Source organism: Octodon degus, unplaced genomic scaffold (genome assembly GCF_000260255.1).
Source record: "Octodon degus isolate 3935 unplaced genomic scaffold, OctDeg1.0 scaffold00111, whole genome shotgun sequence".
Classification (NCBI taxonomy): Eukaryota; Metazoa; Chordata; class Mammalia; order Rodentia; family Octodontidae; genus Octodon; species Octodon degus.
In genome coordinates this window covers 6,172,014-6,195,379 of record NW_004524687.1, presented here as the reverse complement: position 1 = coordinate 6,195,379, position 23,366 = coordinate 6,172,014, and the positions used below count along the sequence as shown (strand labels likewise).

General features: G+C 50.3%; 1 protein-coding gene across 7 annotated transcripts in view; it reads right to left on the bottom strand.

Annotated features, from left to right (window-relative positions):
• The window catches only part of Golm1 (golgi membrane protein 1), a 58,659-nt gene that overhangs the window by 21,899 nt on the left and 13,394 nt on the right, over positions 1-23,366 (bottom strand). For 5 of the 7 annotated variants that reach the window (XM_023699131.1, XM_023699130.1, XM_023699127.1 and 2 more), the window contains exons 2-5: positions 18,764-18,912; positions 17,084-17,263; positions 4,610-4,664; positions 1,550-1,652 (exon numbers count right to left, since the gene is read on the bottom strand). In XM_023699131.1, the coding sequence (XP_023554899.1) occupies positions 1,550-1,652; positions 4,610-4,664; positions 17,084-17,263; positions 18,764-18,892 (467 nt within the window). In that variant the 5' untranslated portion in view covers positions 18,893-18,912. Of the gene's footprint in view, positions 1-1,549; positions 1,653-4,609; positions 4,665-17,083; positions 17,264-18,763; positions 18,913-20,139; positions 20,247-20,991; positions 21,136-23,366 lie in introns of those variants that run through there. The other 2 variants (XM_023699129.1, XM_023699128.1) reach the window with 2 other exon arrangements.

Below are 23,366 nucleotides of genomic sequence, written 5' to 3'. Positions count from 1 at the left end.
GCTACACACACGGCTGTGGGTTATGGTGCCATGGCCCAGCCCAGCTCAGGTTGCACTGAGTGCATGATGGCCACGCAGGAAGCCCTGATGACGCACTCCCAGACCCATCCATCCCATCCTAAAGAGTGCAGGGCCATGACTGGGCCTCATGTGTCCCATGGTACTTGGCTTTAGAGCAATGACGGAGAAATCCAGGAGAGTAGGCAGTGTTTTTGGAGCATAGGGGCACCCCCATTAGGCCATGGGTGAGGCTGCTCACCTCCTAGGGGGTGGGGGGACAGGTGCTGGAAGCCTTCAGAAAGTAAGCTGGGAGTTCACACTTGGTGAAATGCTGCAGGGGGATATCTTATATAATAAAATATAAGAAATAATCCAGCCGGGGATATAGCTCAGTGGTGTAAGCACCTGCCTGGCAAGCGCAAGGTCCTGAGTTCGATCCTTGGTACCGCCAAAAGAAAAAAAAATAATCCAAAATAATCATAAATGATGAAACACAAGAGTGCATTAATTTTTTACATATAATGTAAGTGAAAAATACTGTTATAATTTCTTATGGTTACAGCAATTATAGAAGAAAAAAAATCCTACAATGTGGACCCGGACTGGGAAGTCAGGGGAAAAGGTCAAACATGGGGGAGCAGGAGTCATGGGTGGCAGCACACTCTCTCGATACCTACACTTCTCTTTTATTGTTTTTATGACAGGAAGAACAGGAAGAATGGTGAAAATAAACAGACTCCAGGTTTATTCTCTACCTTGTGACCTGGTTTTTACTATCTTCCCAATGAGCTTCCCACAATGACTATAAAAGTATTCCATTCACATTGCAGACATTTGGGAAAACACTGGAAAGCCTCAAGAAAACAAAACACCCACAATGTCATCATCCAGTAATAAATTCTATGCTAAAATGTTCTTTAGTACATGAGTTTGATTTGGCCCACCTTGGAGCAGTCCTAGAACTCATTTCTAAAGGAATCAGATTGTTGGCTAACAACTGCTGGCTGGTACACCTGAGCTATATGGAATTTTAAGCTACGCTGAGCTTTATGGTACGTTGAGCAATTCTCTTCCTGCTGAGAACTGCTGTGTGTAAGGCAGTGAGGGGTAAGAGTGTGTGTGAACGCTCCATTACCTGTGCCTTTTTTTCCTCCATATTTTGTGTTATGAATCCAGCTGGCTGACACTTAGCCCATTGCTTCTGAAGTACTTGCTAACATTTTTAAAATAGAATTCACAGTTTCTAAAGCACACGAGCCTTGGAAGGACCCCTTTCTCACAGAGCCCTGCATATGCCACAAGTTCTATGCTGTTTTGTTTGGGATTTTTTGGTTTTGTTTTGTATTGTTTTTGAGGCAGGGTCTCACTATGTCATTCAGGCTGGCCTTGAACTTGCTCACGCAGCCCAGGCTAGCCTCAAACTCACAGGATTCTCCTGCCTCAGCCTCCGAGTACTGAGAGCTCCGAGCTCTGACAGGACAAGTGAGCCTGCTGCAGCCATGCTTGGCCTTTGGCTGGGCTGTCCCAGCTGGGAAGCACAGGTACTCACAGGTCATAGGAGAACTTTCTTTCCAGGTTGGTCTGGTTCTTCTGGAACTGGAGCACATCCTGCTGCAGCCGCCCGTACCTCCTCTGCAGGGCCTTCAGCTGGTCTGTGACAAGAAGAGGACAAGGGAGGCCAGGGAAATGGCTCAGTAGAATAAGCGCTTCCCTGGAAAGTGCAAGGGCCTGAGTTCACTCCCTGGTTCCACCACAAAAAAAAGGAAGAGGACAAGTCACTCAGGTTCCTGAAACATGCCGTGTCAGAACACAAAGGGGAAAGGAGGGAGGAGATGACAGGAGACACTCCAGCCCCTGCCAGCTACACCCAGCAGGCTGAGGGCCACTCAGGAACCTGACTTCATTATTTCTTGAATGTCTATTGAATCTCCTTGACCTCTAACACTTACCATATGCTGGGAGATCCAAGTGTCTGCTACTGTCAGAGAGCAAGCCCTAGGCTGTCCCTGGAGGCCACTGCCATGCCTGTGTCTCTTATCCTGACCTGGACACGTGGGTCCCCTGTGGGGATGCTGCCCCGGCACTTGTGTACCGCACCATTCCCCATGGCCCTGGGCCAGGGCAGCAGTCACTTCCAACTCATCACCCCCACCTCTGCCTGACAGCTCTGCTCACAAAAGCTCTGCAGAAACCAGCAGGGCTGCCTGGCCAGGCTGGGCAGAAGACAAAGCAGCAACACTGGCCTACCAGAGAGGGAAGCAGTAGCAAGCAGGGCCACACACGGCCCTCAGTTACTGTCAACATCCCCCATGTCTATGCTTACAGCCTAGACTGGCAAGATGTATGGGGCTGGGGTTCCAGGAACTACTGCTCCACTCAGAAGCATCCATAGGTGACATCTCAGCAGTGCCTGTGGCCAAGCTAGTGGCAGCACAACTGCAAAGCCTTAGCACGGGGGCCAGGTTGAGGGCACAGCCTGGAGGGAGGACAGCAGTGGTTGCTGTGAGACTGGCTCCTGCCAGCACGCCCTGACATGGGCTCCACAAGGAAGACTCTCCCAGGAAGGGTTCATAATGAAACCAAGCCATGGGACAGCGGATGCTGCTCAATAATGAAAAGAAACGCACCGTGGTTCCTCATACAACATGGACAGACTGCACGGTGATTAGAGTAATGAAAGAAGCCAGACACATGGTACAGATGGTGTGACTCCACGCAGACACACCTGTGGAGAATGCAAACTCATCTGCTGATAGCAGCAGACCAGAGGCTGTGTGTGGGTGCACAGCCAGCACTGGGAGCTGATGAAGTGTCAACGACAAAGCAGGTTTCCTATGCTCTGATGGGACTTAGAGCCCAGACTACAATGGAAATGTCACATAGGGAAAGTATGCTCCTAAGAGCCATGGTTCAAAAAGTAAGTAAAACCAGGTGGTACTCCTCTAATACCTTATCTAACCTGACAGAAAATGTCATGCCAATATATACTTAATGTAAACATTTTGGATGAGATTTTAAAAATTCTTCTCCAGGCTTTATTTTATAATTATAGAACATTTCCATTCGGTTGTTAAACTGTAATTAGGTTTTGTTTTCTGCAGCCCTGGGGACTGAACCCGGGGACTGAACCCAGGGCCTTCACACTCAGCTATATCCCCATCTCTTTTAAAATTTGGAGGCAAAGTCTTGGCAATTCACTAAGTTGCCCAGGCTGGGCTTAAACTTTCAACTCTGCCTCAGCTTCACAGCTGGGATAGCAGGTGTGCAATACCACATCTGGCTTATGAGAAATTCTTAATTAGAATTTAGATTTAATAAAAGTTACAGTTAAGTGAGTTAATACATGTACATTGTGCCACACATACTTAAGATTCCCAATAGCTGAGTCAAGTATCAGTTTTAAATTACTGAAAACAGAAGAACTAAGTATCTGGCTCTTCTGTCTTCCTGGCCACGTCAGGCCTTCATCAACCACCGGGGCTTCTGGCTACGGTACTAGGGCGAGCACCTGTGGCTTATGGAGCTTCCTGCCCGAGCCCTGAGCTCCTTCACCATGCCCCCAGCTACAGAAGGGCTGCGCTGCCCCTCCCTGAGGATGTTGCCCCCCACCCTACCCCATCACCACCCAGAGGAAACCTGAGCTGCCACACCATACCGCAGAGCAAAGAAAGAACTGAACTGGCGGCAAAGATTTTCTGAGCTTCATGAAAAATCCAAGTTCAGGTGACTCAATTAAACCACACACACAGCTTCTCTGTCTGTCTCTGTCTCTCTCCCTGCCCTGCACATATATAAAACAGTTCATACACACACCATATAGAGTTGTGCATCCCTTATCAGAAATGCTTGGAAATAGAAGTGTTTCCAATTGTTTCAGACCTAGAGTATTTCCTGCAGTATCGCGGGATGTGACTAGGTACAAACAGGAGATCCATGCATATATATATATATATGTTTAGGCCTGAAGGGAGTTATTGTGACATTTTTAGTAATTTTGTGCAATTTCACTGTGACTCAGCTTGTGAGTTAGGTGTGGAAAAAGTTTCACATTTTGAAGCACCCTAGAATCCTACATGTATGGACTAGGGATGCTCTATGTAATTTTTTTTTAAACAGTGCTAAGCATCAAACCCAGGGCCTAGCACACACCAGGTAAGTACTCTGCTGCTGAGCTACATTCCGGCCCAGTGTTTCTTACCCTAGTTACAAAGGAGAGTCCAAATCCTGTTCTTAATGCTGTGCAATACATTCACTAATGTTGTTAAAGGCAAATGTTTTAAGAACATATGGCATAAAGAACCCATGAAAGCCCGTCTGCCAGCTGCCGTGGGCCTGACTGCAATCACAGCTGCCTGAAGCCATCTTGGGCAGCTGAGCAAAACCGCATCTGAAAATGAAGTTTAAAAAGCACTAGATGTGGGGCTTAGTGGCAGGATGTCTTGCTAGCATGCACAATGCCTTGGATCCCCAGCACCACAAGAAACATTGCTCAATTAGCCTAACACTGCCTATCATGAGCACCAGTGCACCTCTGAGCGCTCCAAGGGGTGTAGGAGAAGGTGGGTTCTCTGGGAAGCCCAGTGCTCACCGGGTAGGGTGGGCAGCTTACCTTGCAGGTCTCTGATGAGCTTCTCACCTGTGGTGATGTTGTTCACTAATGCAGCCTGCAAGGAAACAAACACAGTGTGAAGTATCCTGCTGAGCAGCCCAGCACCCCATGACATGCATGCTGGGAAGGGGCACAGGACCTGGAAGGCGACCCTGTGACCTGGGGCAGATGCTGGCTCCCTGGCCCCATCAAACAGCAGACCCACAGCTACTTCCATCAAAACCCAACTCTGAACCCAGGCTGGCTACAGGGGACTCTCAGCTCCTACCAAAGGGCCCTCGCCACTCCTGTGCAGAGGCTGTGGACGAGGAGGTACAGCACCGTGGGTTACATGAGTAAACCAACAGTAGAGGGAAAAGCAGCACAGAACCAAAAGAAGAGAATAACAACGAATACACATGCCGAGCCCCAAGGCCCTGCTGCAGGGCCCTTCCAGCCACGGCTTTACTCCACTTGTCCCCTCACTTAAGTCCCCCAAGGGTGCAGTGGATTGCCCCACTCCGGGAGACAGGACACCAAGGGACAGGAAGCCTTCGTGGCACAGAGCCCAGTGTCCATGAAAGGCAAAGCCCACTGCCAGCCCCAGTAGGCTGCTCCTGACTGTGACCTCACTGCTCACACTGTACCTGCAATGCCTGAGGGTGGCAATGGGGGAGAAGAGATTTTCCAGGGGGCATTTACTCTGTTCGGCCATTGCAGAGACTGGGAAGGGACAGGATAGCCTATTCTATGGGAATCAGCTTTTCATAGCTTGAAACTTGAGCTACGCATGGGAAGGGCTTGTAGATGTTCAATTAAAAAAAACAAAAGATCTCTCCAGGACCCCACAATCCCATACAGATGTAAAATAAATAAAATCCCAGTTGGCTCCTCTGAGATACCTGCAACCTACATTCCCTGTGGTTAGTCAAAGTGGGGGACCATGTAAGTGGCCCTGACAAATGAATAGATCTACACGCTGTGATATATACATACAGCAAGTAGCAGGCAGCTCCTAAAAAGAGGGAAACTGTGACATCTGTCACATCACAGATGCACCTCAGGGATACTGAGTCAAGATAAACAGCAAGCCAGTTTTAGAAAGAAAACATTCACCAATCCCAGGGTCTGAGGCACCTGAGGAAGTCAGTGCTGCAAAAGCAGCGCCTGGAAGGAACATTTTCGGGGCATCAAGAGAGAGGTTCAGTGTCCAAGGGGTTTAGACTGATCCTCAGTGACGCACATGAGCCCATCCCAGAGAGCCCTGGACCACACTGTGAGCGGACAGCATGGTGCGGAGCCGTACACAACTGTACACAAACGCACCACCCTGACTCTGAGCCTTAGCACACAGCGAAATGGGAATGAACATATAATAGCTCGCTTTGCAGCCGATTCCTCTGGGGTCAGTCATTCCTCCAAAAGCAGCAGCAGATCCTCCCCACACAAGTGGGGTGTGGCCCCCACACCCCTGCGGCATGCCTGTACATCACCCCTGACCCAGAGGAGGTCTGGAGATGGCTCTACTTGCTCCTCTTCTGCCCCTTACCCTCAGCCTCTGCCAGAAAATCCACATTCCTTTGCAACTATCTGGGAGTTTAGCAGCTGGTACAATTTTGAAATACCTGAAGCTATGTCTGTTTCTATGGGACTTTATTCTCCCACAAAAAAATTACATTTTTATCTTCCCCTATGTACTTGTAACTACACAAGTGCTTCCCAACTTTTTATGTTCTATATGTTATAAGGAGGAATAACACTCATACTCAACACAATTATTTTTAAATGAGCTAATATACTACACCCTAGAAATGAGGCTGTTCTTCCTATTTTGGTGGCAGTGGGGAGGCAGTCAGATGCATGCGTGAGGTGTCCTTGAAACATACAGAAGAGGCTGGAAGTGCCACCAGGAACACAGAGGAAGAGCTCAGGCTGTGCCAGGCATGCATCTGTTATGCTCACTCTACCCTGAGAAACAAGATCAGATTATTTCTGTATGATATTCCTTGAGGAATAAGGTCAGTGTTTCACATGAAATTTCCAAGGCCACAGTGTACATTACCATTCTTTTTCTTTGGTTTTATTTGAGACAGGAGCTACAGACCAGCCTCAGCCTCCCCCACGGCTGGGATCACAGGTGCTGTTGGGAGCCACTGAAGTTGGAAATTGGTCCACTGTGTGAGAGCAGGACTAGGCCTCAGAGCCTGAAGCAGTCAAGCTACCTCAGTCTTGAGCCGAGCATCCTGCCTGGTTCATGTCAGCTATTAGTCACCAGGCAAACTTGTCTCACTTGATACTAACTTTGCAAAGGTATAAACAAATTTCCCAACTGTTGTTGTCGGGATCATTTTCCAATCAGGAAACAGGCCACCACCTGACCCAGCTCTTGTCTGCTTGTCTATCTTTTCCTCATTCCTGCCGCCATTTCTCCCCAAGGTACACTGAGAGACCAACGGAATCCAACACAGTGCGCTACTACAGCCAGGCACGACACATTTTCAAACAACTGGTTTTTAAAATATTAGGTCTCCAAAAGTCCAACTGGAGCAGGATGCTGATCACAGTCTAGCAAGTAGAGTGCACTTGGGTGCTGACCACTACATCCTGATTTATGAACCTCAAGTTGCAACCTCTCTTGGGCTTTGCAGAAAACTCCCTTAGGAGAGAACCTGACTTCTTCGGGAGAGGAGCTCATTGGTCATAAGCAGGGGATGTACTGTACCTCTTTGGCTTATTAAATAATCTGCATTGGTTATTTAACCAATAGATATTTAACTCATTTAAAGTTGAGGTCTACCTTAACTTTAAATCTTATTACAAAGGGCTTGAATTCTATCTAAACCTTGTCAGCTCAGAGCATCAGGCGCTTCTTGTAAGTTCACTGAAACACAATTGCAGAAACAGGCTCGGAGACTGACACTGCGACTGCTGCGGGGCCACTGAGCTCCAGAGCCCACATGACACACAGTGGAAGGGGCCTAATGCAGGGCGGGGATGATGTCCCAATTAAAACAATGAACAGGGTCCAGTGGCGCAGTGCCTGCTTGGCAAGCATGGGGTCCTGAGTTCAATTCTTGGAATCCCCCCAAAAATTAAAAAATAAAACAATAAACAGGCAAAATGCACAGTGACAGTTCACTTGTCCCAATACACCCTTATTTGTGTGTGTGCGCGCGCGCGCGTGTGTGTGTGTATGGCTGGCTCAGCCCACCCTGAGGGTGGGGCTGGCACAGCATGTGCTGCTGGGGATCAAATCGTGGTCCCTGTACTTGCCTAAGCAGGCTCTTTAGACTGCTAAGCCATCTCGCTGGCCCCCACTATTCCCAATTATTTCAAGATGTGGATTACATAAAAATTATTAATGAAATATTTTACAGGCCGGCCAAATAGCTCAGTGGATTAAAGCACCTGCAAGCAGGTATAAGGGCTGGAGGTTCGATCCCCAGGCCTGCCATGCCAGCCCTGCGCTCAGAGCACACTGAGATGGCAATTGAGACTGGGCATGGTGGCGCGCGCCTGTAATCCCAGCACTTGGGAGGCTGTAAACAGATAGATCACAAAATCTGATCTAGTAGTGAGACCCTGAACACCCTGTAGACCCTGCCCTAAAAATGCAAAAAAAAAAAAGAAAAGAAAAGAAAAAAGAAAAATAAATATTTTACTTTTTTACCTAAATCTTTGCTTTTGTTTTTGTTTTGTTGATTTTGGTACCAGGGATCGAATTTGGGTCCTTGAAGTTGCCAGGCAGGCACTTATGTGCTGAGCTATATCCCCAATCCCTGAAGTCTTTGAACTCTAGCAGATTTTACATTTCATTCTTTGCATACCAGCACATGTCAACTGGGCCTTTGCAAGTTTGGCAGCCCAGGCAGCAAGCTTCGAGGGGAACAGATCACAGTGCAGTGCAGACAGAGGCAGAGAGCAGGGTGTCAGTGTTTCAGGCCTGCAGCAGGGCACGTGGAGGCCTGGGTGCATTCCCCAGATAGGGACAGCTGGGCACCAAGGCCCCTGGGTGCTGGTCACCTGCAGGGGTCAGCGGTGCCATGTCAGGAAGGTGGGCATGATGGGTACTGCACCCCCCAGCTCACTGGGCTCTGAGGCAGTGACAGCACATGGCTGTTTAGGGCCATCATCTGGGCTTTGTCACCCTGCAAGGACCACATCTGGGCCTTGTCACCCTGCAAAAACCCCAGGGATTGAATGGCCCAGGTGACCACTTCAGGTCCTCCTCCTCCTCCTCCCAGGGGACCTCTTGGCTCTGTCCCCATACAAGGACAGAGCGCAAAGGGTGGGGTGTGCACCATGTGTGATCTCAGAGTGGCTCCTGTTTCCATACTGTAACACCACAGAGTGCTGGACATACACGCAGGGGAGCTCTGCCCCGCACCTGAAGCTCCACTGCCCAGAGGACAAGGGCCCTGCCAACGTGGGCCACTGGCCCTGCTGACACAGGTCATGCCTACATGCAGAGTGACGAGGGCCAAAGGCAGTGTGCACAGCCACAGTGCAGCACAAGGTCACAGGTGTGTGTGTGTGTGTGTGTGAGTGACTCCAGCCTGAGCCAACAACATCGCAGTCTGTCCAGGAACTCCCAGGCCATGCTCCACATCACACAGCTTGGGGCACAGTACCACTCTCCTCCACCCGGCGACCTTATAGCCACTGGGCGAGCATGAAGCCACAGGCAGAGGCAGGAGCTCTGGGACCAGCCCGGGAAGGATGAGGGGAGGGAGAGGGGCAAAGGAGGGAGGGCTTGGAGGACCAGGAGCCCGCTGGGTTCTAAGCACCTACTGCGGCCATGTCCAGGCCTCCGGTGTCCTCTGCCCACAGAACAGGCAAGGGAGCCCAGCAAGCCCACTGGCCACCAGGCCTGCTGCCCCTCCTTGATGCTGGCTCTCAAACCTCACCTCAGGAGACAGCACCTGCTCCGTGCAGACTGGGGCAGCAACACCTTCTGATTCCCACACGCACACCCAGGAGCTGGCTTGGAGCTGGGAATGTGAGTTCTGGCAGGAGGTGGGGCCCAGTCTGGCCTGGCGCCCCCCCACAACCCGAACAGCGTTCCTCCCCGCCTGCCCACCAGCTCAGGGCACCTTAATTCTCTACTTGGTTCTCCCCACCTGAAGGCGCTGGGAGGTTTCCCTATGTGGCCCCCAGAAAGTTCATCGACCAGTGCCTGGCTAAGTGACACCAAGAGGCCAAAAAGACCTAAACGTGGAAAGACAGTGACCGGAACCCTGGGTTCCCCCATCTGTCACAGGGACAGAGGGACAAAGTAAACCCCGTGCTCTGCATGTACCCATCTGACTTCTGCCCTGAAGAAGCCATCACTGTAGTGGGAAAGGCTTTTTAAACTATAGCTTCACAATTGGGCTGTTAGACCCAGCTGGCCTTGAGTACCCAGTTGCAAGCGGGTCAGAGACAATGACTCAGCTCTGTCCACCCAGCTGCACCAGAGCCTACACCAACTTTTGCTAGTCTGCTTCAAGGAGCAAGCTAGCCCCGTCAAGGTCATACTAAATCTTGCTGTTGCCCAGAACCCTGGCTGCCCCGACCCCAGACCTTCCTGCTGCATGATAAATGGCTCCCTCTAATTAGACCTGCCACAGACACTTCTGACTGACGACAGATGACTACATATATAGAGCCAACTATAGAGTAACCCATTTGTGTAATCTGTTGTCAACTCTGTATTCCTGATTACAAAAATTATGCAAGTTGTTGTATTACTTAAGCCAGTGGCAATGTAGGGAACAATCCCACATCAGCTTGCCAGCTCTCCAGTGCAAAGCGTTTTCCATTTGGTGTGCTACAGTTTCTGCAACATTACAACCTCAGGTGCACAGAATCCCTGGCCCCTGTACCTGCTTGCAGGCGCTTTAATCCACTGAGCTATTTTTTTTTTTTAATTTTATTTTAGGAAAGCCAGAAAGGTTTCTAAAGCAAGATTTAATTCATTCTAAGACTCCAGAAACAATGGCCATGTTCATGTTTATCACATGGTGCAGAATTCACAAACAAAACATCTAGGTCTGCCACCAGTTCAAGCAACAGCCAGGGACCCTTGAATTATGGTATAGAGGTCTCAGAGTACTAAATGGCCAAACTCCTACAAACTCTTTTCAGTTGGCCCTGAATGAGCTGGATTTCTTTGAGCTCTTTTTCTTTTTTCTTTAATTTTTAATGAAAGTTTTACATCTATGAGCCCATGAAAGGAGGAGTCCTGTCCTGATGCAAAGTATCAGGATTCTGTGTGTGTGTGTGTGTGACAGGGCCTTGTTATGCAGTTCAAGGCATCCTTGAACTCGTTATGTAATCCAGGCTGGCCTCAAACTCATGGCAATCATCCTGCCTCGGCCTCCTGAGTAGTAAGATTATAGGCATGTGCTACCACACCTGGCTGGATTCTTTTCATGTTAATATTTTGAGCAACCAAGCCTCCCTTGACCAAAACTTCACAGGGTCCAACTATACAGAAGTATTCTTTTTGTTGCAACTCAAAACATTTTAATGGGTTTTCTGCTCCTGTTTTTCAGTGCAGATCTCACTAAAAGCATCAAGCAATATTCATGCTACAGCCTAAACACTGGGCTGTCTTGAAACCTCCATGTGAGTAATCAGTCTACTGCCATTAATCTTAGTCTCCTACCAAGTCTCAGTACATAAACAATATAACAAACTTTCTGTTAGAACATAATATATGTGGTATCTAGTTTAACAGCTGATGGAACCCTTGTTTCCAACTAAACTTCCTAAGCATCTGTTCTTTACTCTCTGTATTTCTATCAGCGTCTTGTCTTCTGAGCTCTGACCGAATCATTCATCGAGTTCTGCTTGTAGGATTCTAGGGCTCCTCTAGCCAGCATCTCCAAACCTTTTCAAATGCTTTCTGCAAACCAGTTCCAAAGGCTTCTAAATGAAATGGTCAGTTAGTCACAGTGAGGACACCATTCGTGGTACCAAAATCTGTCTCAGTAACCTTTTCTTTGCTGGGACACAATACCAAACACCCAAAACTCAAAGAAGAAGAAGAATATTCTGACTTACATTTCAACAGCTCTAAAGAAGAAGATGTTATTCTGGCTTATGGTCAGCAACTTTAAAGATAAAACAGCAAGACAGGGAAAAGCACTCATGTCTTGGCCAGGAAGCAGAGAGAGAAGGGAAAAGAAGGGAAGGAAGGTCACGGCCCCGTGACCCAGCTCTAACCAGGCCCCACTCCTAACAGCAAACCAGCTATAACACCCCCATCACTTTCCCATTTTTTAAGAGCCCCATCTCTAAGTACATGAGGATCTTGGGAGACATTCTTGATGTAAATCATAACAAACTAAAATTAAATTTGGGGACTGGGGAGATAGCTCAGTGGTTTAAACGCCTGCTTGGCAAGCACAAAGACCTGGGTTTGATCCCTGGGACCACATGCTATGCCTGCCCCCAGGAACCCCGGGAATGCCATGCTAGCCACTGAGACTGAGCATGGGGGTGCACACCTGTAATCCCAGTGCTGGGAGGCTGAGACGGGGATCACTATGAGTCTGAGGTGTGTAGTGAGACCCTGTACCAAGTTCATAAATACATAAAGATTAAAAATTTAAAAATAAAAAAGCGAATACCTAAATCTTTAAAAAATTAAATTTGGCCTCCTCAGGCCTACCATCCACAGCCCAGGTATTCAGTAGCCTCATGTGATGACTAGTGGCTAAGCAGCATGGGGCACAGAGAACGTGTCAATCATTAAAGAGAATTCTGTCACACAAGGCTGACCTGAAGTGGTAACCAGGAAGAAGGGTCTGTCTTTTCACCACATTTTCTGATAGGTTTGGTTTCCAAGCTTCTGTCTGGGCCCTCATTTGGATATAAAACCCACCAAGAGTAACAGTGAATGCCCAAGACGTGGTGTGCTGGAGAAGGCAGGAAATCTTGATGTCCTGCAAAGTTCGCAAATGCGCCTGGCTGCAGGCCTGGCCGCCCACCACACAACCTCCTTCCTGGCTGCCAGTCACTCAGGACTGCATATCCGGAGTCTAAAACCCAACACCTGAGGTACTCCAAAATCCAAAGACTTTTGAGCATCCATAAAAATCCCACACCCAACTTCACGCAGTGAAAGCAAAGGTGCTCCAAAACCACCACAAGAGATCACGTTCATGCTGGATGTGGAAGGTCTACCTGAAACACAAATGAATCTGGCTCTCAGACTTGGGTCCCATCCGCATGACAGCACGTGACACATGTGCAAACATTATGAAGTCCATGAAATCTAAGAGCTGAAACGCTCCTAGTTCCAGGCACTTCAGGTGAGCTATAACCTGTATCAGGCCACTGTATGGGTATTTAAGTGACAAAAGGGAGCCTCATCCCAATTCAGGTCACAAGTGGGAACTTTTCTAAAATTAAGGAAAGGAGAGACGATATCATGATGCTTACGTATTTGAGGGGAGGAAATAACTCACTGTTTTTCACCTAAGACTGCAAAACAGTCCAACAAGAGCCAGCTGGAATATAGAAGTCTCTGAAAGCAGGAAGATATACAGATGATGACGATGATGTTCCGTAAGCTTCTGTTTTGAAAAGGCTTTACCGTCTCAAGGCAAACAGGCAGTGTAAGCAGCCGGAGGTCATCCCCAGCAGAGGCAGAACCATGCCCGGCCTTCCACGGGCAGGTCTCCTGGCCGCCAGCTTCCCGCCCTGAGCCTGAGCCCCCACACCTGTGATTCGAGGCCCCCGAGCCTGTGAGGCCGTGGCAAGGGCTACAAGAAGTGATGCTGAGGCAGATGGACAGAGACCTTGTCCGCAAGCAGACCCTCCACCTGCGCGCGGCCCTCACAGCTGTGCTCACACCGGGTCTCTTCTCCAGGTCAGCTGTGTGATCTGCACTAGCTTCTGTCTTCTTAGACAGCTTCCTAATCCTTTTCTTCCTGTTATTTTTCAATTTTTATTTTTTAAGATTTGTATTAACTCTTTAATATGTAAAGTCATAAAAACTACTTTTAAATGTATTTGGTTGTTACAGGGTCTCACTACGCAGTTCAAACTCACAGTGATGCTCCTGTATTCAGCCTCCCTTGTGCTGGGATTACAGGCCTATGTCGCCAAGCAGGGACTCTGTGGCCCACGCAGCCCCCCATGGGGGCAGGGCTGGCGCAACATGTGGTGCTGGCAGTCCTTGTGCTCCCTGTGTTTGCCTAAGCAGGTGCTTTAGTCCACTGAGCTATCTCGCCAGGCCCAACACTGTACGTTTTGATGGGGTGCCAAGTGATCTTCCAGCACAGGTGCAGCATACGGTAGCTACACCAGATGAGATGCACGTGCTGCCTCAAATTACCTGTTATTTCTTTATGGTGTGAACAGTGGAAAAGAAATGCTCTCAGCCGCCTGGAAACTTATCCACGTCATCCTACTATGAAAGGGCACATCAGAGCCGCCACCTCCACCTCCTCTGCGGCGTGTGTACCCACAGCCAGCTTCCCTGTTCCCACCTTCCCCTCTCCTTTCAGTGCAATTTGGTTTTATGGTTTCAATGTGGGAAGCAAAAAGAAGTCACCACCAGGCATGGTGGTACATACCCACAGTACCAGCACTCAGGAGGCCAAAGCAGGACTGTCACAAGTTCAAGGCCAGCCTAGACTATATAGTGAGACCCTACCTAAAAAAAATAAAAAAAATAAAAAAAAAAAAAAGGCACTATGTCTAAATATCCGTGTCTCCTCAGAGTTCAGATGTTAAGACCTGCTGTAGCTTGGACCTTGTACCCCCTAAGGTCATGTGTTAAAGACTTGGTCTCCAGGATGGCATTATCAGGAAGTGGTGGAACCCCTAGGGAATTCCTGCTGGGAAGTTGTCAGGTCATCAGGGTAGGGCCTGGCCTTCTCCCCTCCCTCCCCTTCCCTTCTTGGGGTGTGTGTGTGTGTGTGTGTGTGTGTGTGTTAATTTTATCCGTGCATTTTTGATGTACATAATGATCACATTCATCACAGGGAATTTGTACCGATACATGATATAACTTGATCCTTTCTTCCCATTCTTCTCCTTTCTCTCCAATTCTCCCCCCGCCTTCCTTCTTCCCTCCCTCCTTCCTTTTTTCTTCCTAGCCAGGAACAGTTCTGTTCCAGCACATCTGCCCTCTGCACTGTGTGGCTGCATCAAAGCCCAGCAAGGACAAGCCCACAGACCCTGTCTGAACCCCGCCAAGCAGTGAGCCAAGGTAACCCCTTTCTCTGTCAGCCCAGCACCTCAGCTATTTATGACACCATGTGGAAAGCTGGCTTCCACAGGACAAGTGGCAGCAGTGACAATGCTGAGTGCAGAGAAGCCAGGCAAGGGGGTGGGCTGGTAAGCACCTTAAAAAGACACTCCAGAGAGTGGCCTTGTCTCCTTCTGCCCTGCAGGGACACCGGGCAGGAGGTGGCACCTCCAAACCAGGAAGCAGGCTGTCCTGGTCACGGAGTCTACAATGTCCTGGTCCTGGGGGTGTATATGGGAAGGGTGGCACAGTTGCTGTGCTACAATTGCCGCCTCCACGGCCTCTGCTGCCACCCACACTGTGAGGACCACTGTAGCATCCGCATAGTGACCAGCTCTCACTCCTGTCAGGCACTGTGCTGAAGCTTTGAGAAACAGCGCTTTATCGAACCATCCTGGGCACCCTAGAGGTTGGTGGCTTCCATTATGATTTCAACTTTACAAGTGAGGTAACAGGACCAGAGAATTTAAGCAACTGACATATTTGGAACCCCGCTGCACCCTGTCAGGAAAAGAACTTGAGACCTGTGTGGTTAGACCTTGTACTTGTCTCATGTGGAACCCACATATCCTGATGGGACATTTCATCCCAGTACTCACTGTTTGGGACACAACACACAAGTTAGAGTGGGCTGGGACCTGCTACGCTTCCTTTCAAACAAAAACAATCTGACAAATTAGCGGTGAGATGGGACGAGTCCCACCCACAGAGGCAGCGCTGTGCCCCACAGACCGAGGGCTCTGTGAACGCTCTCCTGGCTTGAGGCTGCTCCTGCAGAAGGGCGGCTGCTCTGCCTTGCTAACCGCGGCTTTTCGAACACTGGTCTATAATGTTTCCTGTAACTCCTGAAGCTTCCTCTCCGGGAGATCCCATGTAAGCAGTTTCTATGCTTACTCTCACTTTTGGAAACCCAAAGCACAGAACTGGGAGTGGTGGCACAGGCCTGAAGTCAGCACATGGGAGGCTGAAGCAGGAAGATGACCAGTTCGAGGCCAGACTGAGGAAAGACCAAGTCCTGTCTCAAAAAATAAAAGCCACATAACAGAAGCAGTCACCTCTTAAATTCATCCTATAGGTGGGCTTCTTTTCTTTTTCTTCCTTTCTTTTTTGGGGCCAGGAGCAAATCCTGGGCCTCCCCCATACCCTGAATGTACTCTTTCACTGAGTGGCCTGAGAAGCTCCTACACAGATTGTTTTTTTTTAAAGCCACAGCTACATCCTCAATCCTTTATATTTTGAGACAGAGTCCTGCTGTACCACTAAGTTGCTCTGGCTGGGCTTCAACTTGCAATCCTCCTGCCTCGTCCTGCTGGGTTATAGGCATATTCCAGCATGCCCTGCTTCCAAGCAGGTTTTTTCTAAAGGCCAGCTAGTGAATCAGAGTTGAACAGTTCCACGTGGCAGTCTTATCTCTACAGCACACTGCACAGATTTGCTGCACTGGAACCACCCAAAGCAGCCATTCCTGGCTGCACGGCAGTGAGCTCCACAAACGCTGGCCCCAGGCAGCGGGAAGCCACTGTCCATTGCTGTTTGTGGGGCCTGGAGCTCAAGCCACACCCCAGGTGAAGGATGTGCCCACAGCAGGGTTATGCCACGCGTGGGTAGCAGCCCTCTCCATCCATGCGTTCTCCTTCCACCCGTGGCAGGCAGCCACACTTTCATGCCATACACAAAATCCCCAGGCACTTGGGTGTACACACTGACAGTTCATGGTTCCCAGTCTGGGGTTTTACACCCCAGTAAAACTGCAGATGCACCTGGCAAGCTGGCACAATGACCAAGTACCAAACAATGACAACCATATACACACAAAGGCATACATTAGTATACTATCTCAAAAAGAAAACAACACTTAAAAATAAAAACAGAGCCACACATGATGGTATAGGTATACAATCCCACCTGCCCAGGAGGCAGAGGCAGGAGGGTCAAAAGTCCAAGCATAGCCTGGCCAATTTAGCAAGACTGTCTCAAAATGCAAAAGTGAAAAGCACCCGGAAGTAGCTCAGTGGCAGAGTGCCCTGGGCTCATTCCCAGAATCACAGAGAATGAAGCATCCAGTGCTCCTGGGCACTGCTGAGTTTCTGCCACCCACCACCAGCACCAAGCCCTCCTAAGGAGCCCAGCCAGAGACCAACAAGAAGACAGTCACAGTTGCACCACACTCACGGACTTGCACACACCTACAGCCCGCATTTGGCCAGGTGGGCTGTCACTCAGCAGGGGGGGGGGGGGGCGGCACTCACCTTCTCGTCCTGGTACAGCTTGTTGACACTCTCCAGCTGGAAGCTGTGGCTGGACTGAATCCTGTCCAGCTGCTCCCTCTGCTTCTCCAGCTCTCCCTGGAATTCATTCTTCTTCAGCTCCACGGCGCCTCTCTCGGCGGCTGCCCTGCGCACCCGGCCTTCCAGCTCCAGGATCTGTGTCTACAAGGTGATCACAGAGTGAGGCCGAGCAGCCTTCCCCAGACAGGGCAGTGAGTCTGATGCAGGGCACGTGGGCACCCAGCCCAAACCCAGCTCCAGGCCTGCCTCAGTCTGGAGAAGCCAGGCAGGCGTTGTTGGAGAAACACTGCTCCAGGCAGGGCAACACACTTCCCTGGGCTTGCATGCACACTGCAAAGTGGAAACACACTTCTTCCCCCCAGCTCAGGGCATGTATACTAGAATATTCCATGCATTGCCTGGCCCTGCCCATGATGCCACAATGTGTGGGAAGCTAAGGTACTACTACCCAAGCTAGTTCCTCTTCCCCCACTCATGAAGCAATTTTTCATCTTTCCGAAACACATATCTTGTTAAGATGCCCAAGCTAGGGGCCGGGGAGATAGCTCAGTAGAATAAGCGCTTGCCTGGCAAGTGCAAGGGCCTGAGTTCAATCCCCAGTTCTGCAAAAAAAAAAAAAGGTGCCCACACTGGCACTGCACTTGCAACTCTCCTGCCTCAGCCTCTTGGTTACTGAGATCACAGTCATGTGCCACCACCTGTTTCATCACTTCATTCTTTCGTCAGACAGAATTTCAGAAAGCTCAAATTCTCCAACTTCAGACACCAAGGCCTCATCTGCCCAGAAAACAGGGGCTCTAGTATGGCTCAGTCACAGCCCACAGCCCTGGCAGGTGAGGCAAGTGACAGCAGAGGCTGGAACCTGCACCTCACCTATCTGCTGCCCGATGCGAGGGGAACAGGAAAGCCCAGCTCTGCAGGGTTTGGGTCAAAGGAGACATCTGTGAACAGTGTGGACAGAAAACAGCTATTTTAACACTGTCCAGTGGGAAGTGAGACGTCAGCAGCTGATGTCGGCTAGAGCCATGACCCTGAAATGGGGGCCCAACTGTGAGGCGCTCAGCCCAGCAAGAGCCACTGCAGCCGAGGGAAGGAGTCGGAGGGTGGACAATGACCAGGGCATGTAAAAAGTGGGGGTTCTCACTCACATGGAGGCCTCCACCTCAAGGAAGAGGTGTGAGGAACCAGATCCAATACGAAGCTGGGAGAAGGGCAGGCATGCTGTTTGCTAACCTGCACTGGGCAGAACAAGCCAGAGCTGTGTAAGGCCCAGACTCAGCCAAGGAGGTCTTTGTCACTGCTCAGCGGAGCCCCTGCCCGTGATGCCACAATGTGTGGGAAGCTAAGGTACTACTACCATCAAATGATGGCAGTAAAGCCTGGGACTCTCAGAAGCATATTCCTCGCCCTATCACTCAAAACACCACCAGCAGTGCTCTCTGCTACCTCCTGTGGGCTTAAGCACTGGGGTGCGCTCCATGCACCTCAGCCCGCTGCCTTCCAGAACAACTGAATGCTCTGCTGAAGAACAGAGAGGCTCTGAAGCAGTCCTCTGGGTACCTCGGGGTGGTCAGCAACCCACATGTCCTGAGCTCCCAATGCAGCACCCTCAGAGTGCAGGCACACACTCTGACAAAATACCTGGAGATCCACATTCCGAGAGCTGGCCATCCAGTAGTTGAAGCCCAAGACAATGACGCAGGCCACCAGGGCAGCCAGCACGAGGGGTGGGGACTTCATGTTTCGACGCCCATTCCCCAAGCCCATCATCTTAAAACCAGGCCGTGGACCTGCCAGAGAAAACAAGGGCATCAGCTTCTGCAGCATCACCCACAAACTACCCTTGTTTCCCAGACAGGCATCGTCCTGGAAGCAACCCCAAGATATATGGGCCCGCTGCCCAGCACGCACCCACTCCAAACAACTCAACCCCACTTCTCTTCTGCATATCCCTCAGGCACACAGTGCTGTGAGTAGAACTGCCTCCCCAGTAAAGTTTAAGAATTAATCATGAGGGCCAGCCAGATAGCTCAGCAGACTAAAGCGCCTGTTTAGGCAGGCTCAGCGACTGGGGTTCAATCCCCTGCGTGCTGTGCCGGCCTCACCCAGACTGGGCATGGTGGCGCACGCCTGTAATCCCAGTGCTTAGGAGGCTGGAAACAGGAGAATCACTATAAGTCCGAGCTGTGTAGTGTAGTGAGATCCTGTAGACCCTGTACTAAATACCTAAACATAAAATAAAATAAATAAGAATTAATTGTGCATATAAACAGCAAGAGCAAGCATTGTGTCAGAAGAGCACTCTGTGTTCCCTACAGAAGCCATCCTGACAAGGCAGGGTTTCTAACCTCAGACAGGAATGCAGCTCTCCAGCCTGCACCACACCCTGTGGAGGGAGCCTGAGGACCTGCTGAAGCCCCAGCCAGAGCCACTGCCACGCAAAGCTGGACAGCAAGTGTCCCCTCCTCTCTGCCAAGGTTCATGGACAGAAGTGTGCTGTGGCTGAAGTCAGGAGGTGACAGGACCAAGCCTGGCCCAGGGTTCAAGGTGCGAATGCTTTCACACAGGGCCAGAAGGAGCACACAGCCCTTGCATGGGTTCCCCAAATCAACAGAGGACACAGTGATGGGGATGAGCCCCAGGCAAGGTGCAAATGTGTCCCACAAGGCTGGCACGCAGAGACTGCCAAGGTTGTACTTCGGTCTGGCTGGACAGAAGCACTGGTCTCCAAGAACAAGGAAGCTGCTTTTCCCAATGGCTTCAGCTGAGCCAGACCAAACTGAGCTTTACCAGTGCAAAGGAGCCCACATCATGATGAATGGCTCCTGAGGGCAGCACGCCTTGTGGGCCAGGCACACAGGCAGGAGGAGGGGAAAAAGCAGGGGAGGGGGACATGTGGGGCTAGAAAAAGGGGTGGGGGAGAAGGAAAAAGCAGAGGGAGAGAGGAGGAAGGCAGCGCTTTCATCATCTCTTTCACAGCTGAGAAGCCAACACCCACAACCTGAGAAGAGGCTTACTCTGGCCCTTCAGTCCGGTCAGCTGGCCCCAAGCAGGGCAGAATGGGAAGGGGTTGGAGCGGGAAGCGTCCTTGGTGGCAGCAGGAAGCAGAGAGCCAGGGAGGGAGATGCACCCTGCCAAGGCACAGCTCAGCGGCTGGCTCTGGCACCTGGCCCCACCTCCAAGCAGGGTGAATCAAGCGGGGAACAGTGCCTGGGCCCAATCACCTTCTGAACACACCAAGCTGGGCGGGGCAAGGGGGAGGGGCCAGTTCTAAACCCAAAAGGGGAGGAGTAAGAAGGGGGAGAGGACAAGAAGATGAAGAAGGGGGTGGAGGGAAGGATAGCCACCAGGGATTCACCTGCAGGACACAGTTCTCACCAGGAGAACACAGGAGAGCTGGTAAGAGCTGTGCTCACCCTACAGCTTATGCCGCCACCAAAAGGGATTTTTTCTCCTAGTGGGCAGCTCCTTGAGTGAAGCCTAGGGGTACCCATGAGCAACAGTCTAGTCCAGTGGTCTACAATAAAGCAGCCAGGCCCGGCCGTGGATGGACTGATGCTCAAGGGACACTCCAGTCCACTGTCCACACACACCTTTCTCACCAGCTTCTGATCTCCTCAGGACACAAGGGGAAAAAATGCTTTCAGTCCAGCAAGCATAGTCTGCACTACAGGAGAACAACCTCAGAAGCACTAACCTTCTATGAGAATCTACAGACTGGCTGAAAGTGTTTCTCCTGCACATCGTATCTGATTAAGATCAAGATTTTTTAAAAAGAGTTCTCCTGAATCTTTTTTCACATAAAAGTAATGCAAATAGGAGGCCTACGGCACACAGTAAGATAGAAAGCTACATTGCCCCCTTCCCACCTGAAGTGGAGGGGCAATCCTCTGCTGGGCAGCCCCAAGCCTCAGGGACATGGGCTTCACCTGCTCTCCAGCCCAACGCCAACGTTCAGGGTGAGGCCAGGTGTCCGAGCTTCCGCCTCTCCCAGCTGGTGCCAACGCACAGCTGCACTCTGGCTGGTTCCTCATGCACTCATACCTTTATTTTTCATCTGAACAAGGCCACACCCCCTGCTCTGCAAACATTCAGGGAGGGAGTGACCCCTGCTGCCCTTTTCCAGCATCAGGAGGAGGTGTGCGCCACGTCTTAATAGGCGCTGTCCCACACCAGCACCGAGTCTCTCTACTGGAAGGTCGGGGTACACAGCACACCTTCACCTGTATGGCGCAGACACTGGGACACTCTCCCACGACCACTTCAGTGTGTATATGCAAACGCCTTATCTGTAGTTCTGATTTCCAAAATGTTCTAAGGGCCCTGAATTTTTTAAAGTTTTAAAGCAAACCTGACCTACTTAGACCAGGGTCTAATCAGAACTCACATGACTTCTACTTTTTCATCTTTCTCCCTTCTTGTGAATATTTAGACATTTCGCTACAAAAAGATTTAAAATTTTTTTTTTGTTCTCTAGTTAGTTGAATCTTTAGGCAGAACCCAAGTGTTTGGTTTCATATTATGTTTACATTGTGCATCCAGACACTTGCCAAATAGCTCAGCAGATTAAAGCACCTGCAAGCAGGCGCAGGGGGGTGGGGGATTGATCCCCGCTGGCCATGCTGGCCCCACCTCCCAGGCACACAGGGATGGTGATTAAGACTGGGCGTGGTGGTGCATGCCTGTAATCTCAGCACTTGGGAGGCTGTAAACAGGCGGATCATTATGAGTCTGATCTAGTAGTGAGACCCTGAACACCCTGTAGATCCTTCCCTAAAATACAACCCAAAAGAAGTGCATCTAGGGCCAGTGAGATTCTTCAGCAGTCTAAAGCGCTTGCTTAGGCAACCTTAGGCAACCACAGGGACCGAGGTTTGACTCCCCCTCTCCCCTCCACTACGTGCTGTGCCAGAAATAAATAAATAAATAAATAGTGCATTCATTCAAAATCCCTTTTTGACATCAAAGAATAAAGAATATAGTTTTTCCTCCTTGATGGGCAACCACCCTTAGTGAATAATCCATCCTACCCAGGGATCTGTATAGCTCTGTCAACACCAAGCTTCCCCAACGGTGCAATTTTAGGTGGGGCCCACACAAGCGCTTTCGCCATTCCAGCAGACAGCAGCCAGTAGCCAGGCTGGGTGTGCTGCAAGTTTGAAAGCAGAAAACAGAATGGATTCTTTCACCTCCAAGGGATACGCACAGTCAATCATTCGGTACTCTCCACCCTTTACCCAGTCAATAAAACCTCCCAGAGCCACCCCAACCCCCACCCCAGTCAGGTGTGGGCCAACACAGGCGGCTCAAGGCAGCATGGAGGACAAACTCGAAACCAAGAGCCACCTTGGAGCCTGGCCCACTTCTCAGGAGCCTCAGGACCTGTCTGAGTCCCAGGACCTGCCCAGGGCTCTCAAGAGGATTAAATGAGTTAAGACACGTGGAGGACTAGTATATCCTCGGAACCAGTACATCTGGCATGTCATAGGTGCTCGATAAATGCTGCTCATTATCACTGGGATGGAGAGATGGAAAGCAGACCCCTTCCCGGTTCAGTCTGTGCCCCACGGATGAAGAGGCCAGTCATTCATGCACAGTCCCTCGCCGTCTGTGCTCTTTGCCTCTGCTGTCTGCATGGCAGCCTGACAGACAGACAGACAGACGGCTGTCACTGACAGCTGACAAACCACAGTCTCAGAAGAGTGGTGTTATAGACCCCACAGGGAGGCAGTGTCCACACAGGCAGCAAGGCTGGGCACCTGGGCTCCTGCTGGGAGCAGGGCCACCAGGAGGAGAGGCGGACACCAAGAGTCACCTGCAAGGCCCCATCGCTGGCTTCCAGCACTGAGAGCCACTCCTGCCCAGGGAGAACAGTGGCCAGAATCTTCCAACACTTTCCTCCCACCATGTCAGATGGGATTCGAACTGGGAGTGGGCAGGAAGCAGGTGGGGAAAGGCACCGCATCTGACAAATCACAGAAAACTCTCAGGCTCTGCCCAAGCATGTACTGTCTCAGGACTGCTGGTGGCACCTGGCTGGCAGAAAAACAAGGAGCCTGAATCAGCCAGACCTTGCAAATCCCTGGGGCTTCTTAAGGGGCCGTGTTTCTATGGTACGAGGCTCCCCACGAGTCAGAAAAGTCAGGGAACCTGCAGGTTCTCACTGTTTTTAATTTGAACAATTCAACATACTGTCTAAAAGGGTCATTGGCTTTTAAGAGAAAATGTTTTTTTTTTTTTAAAC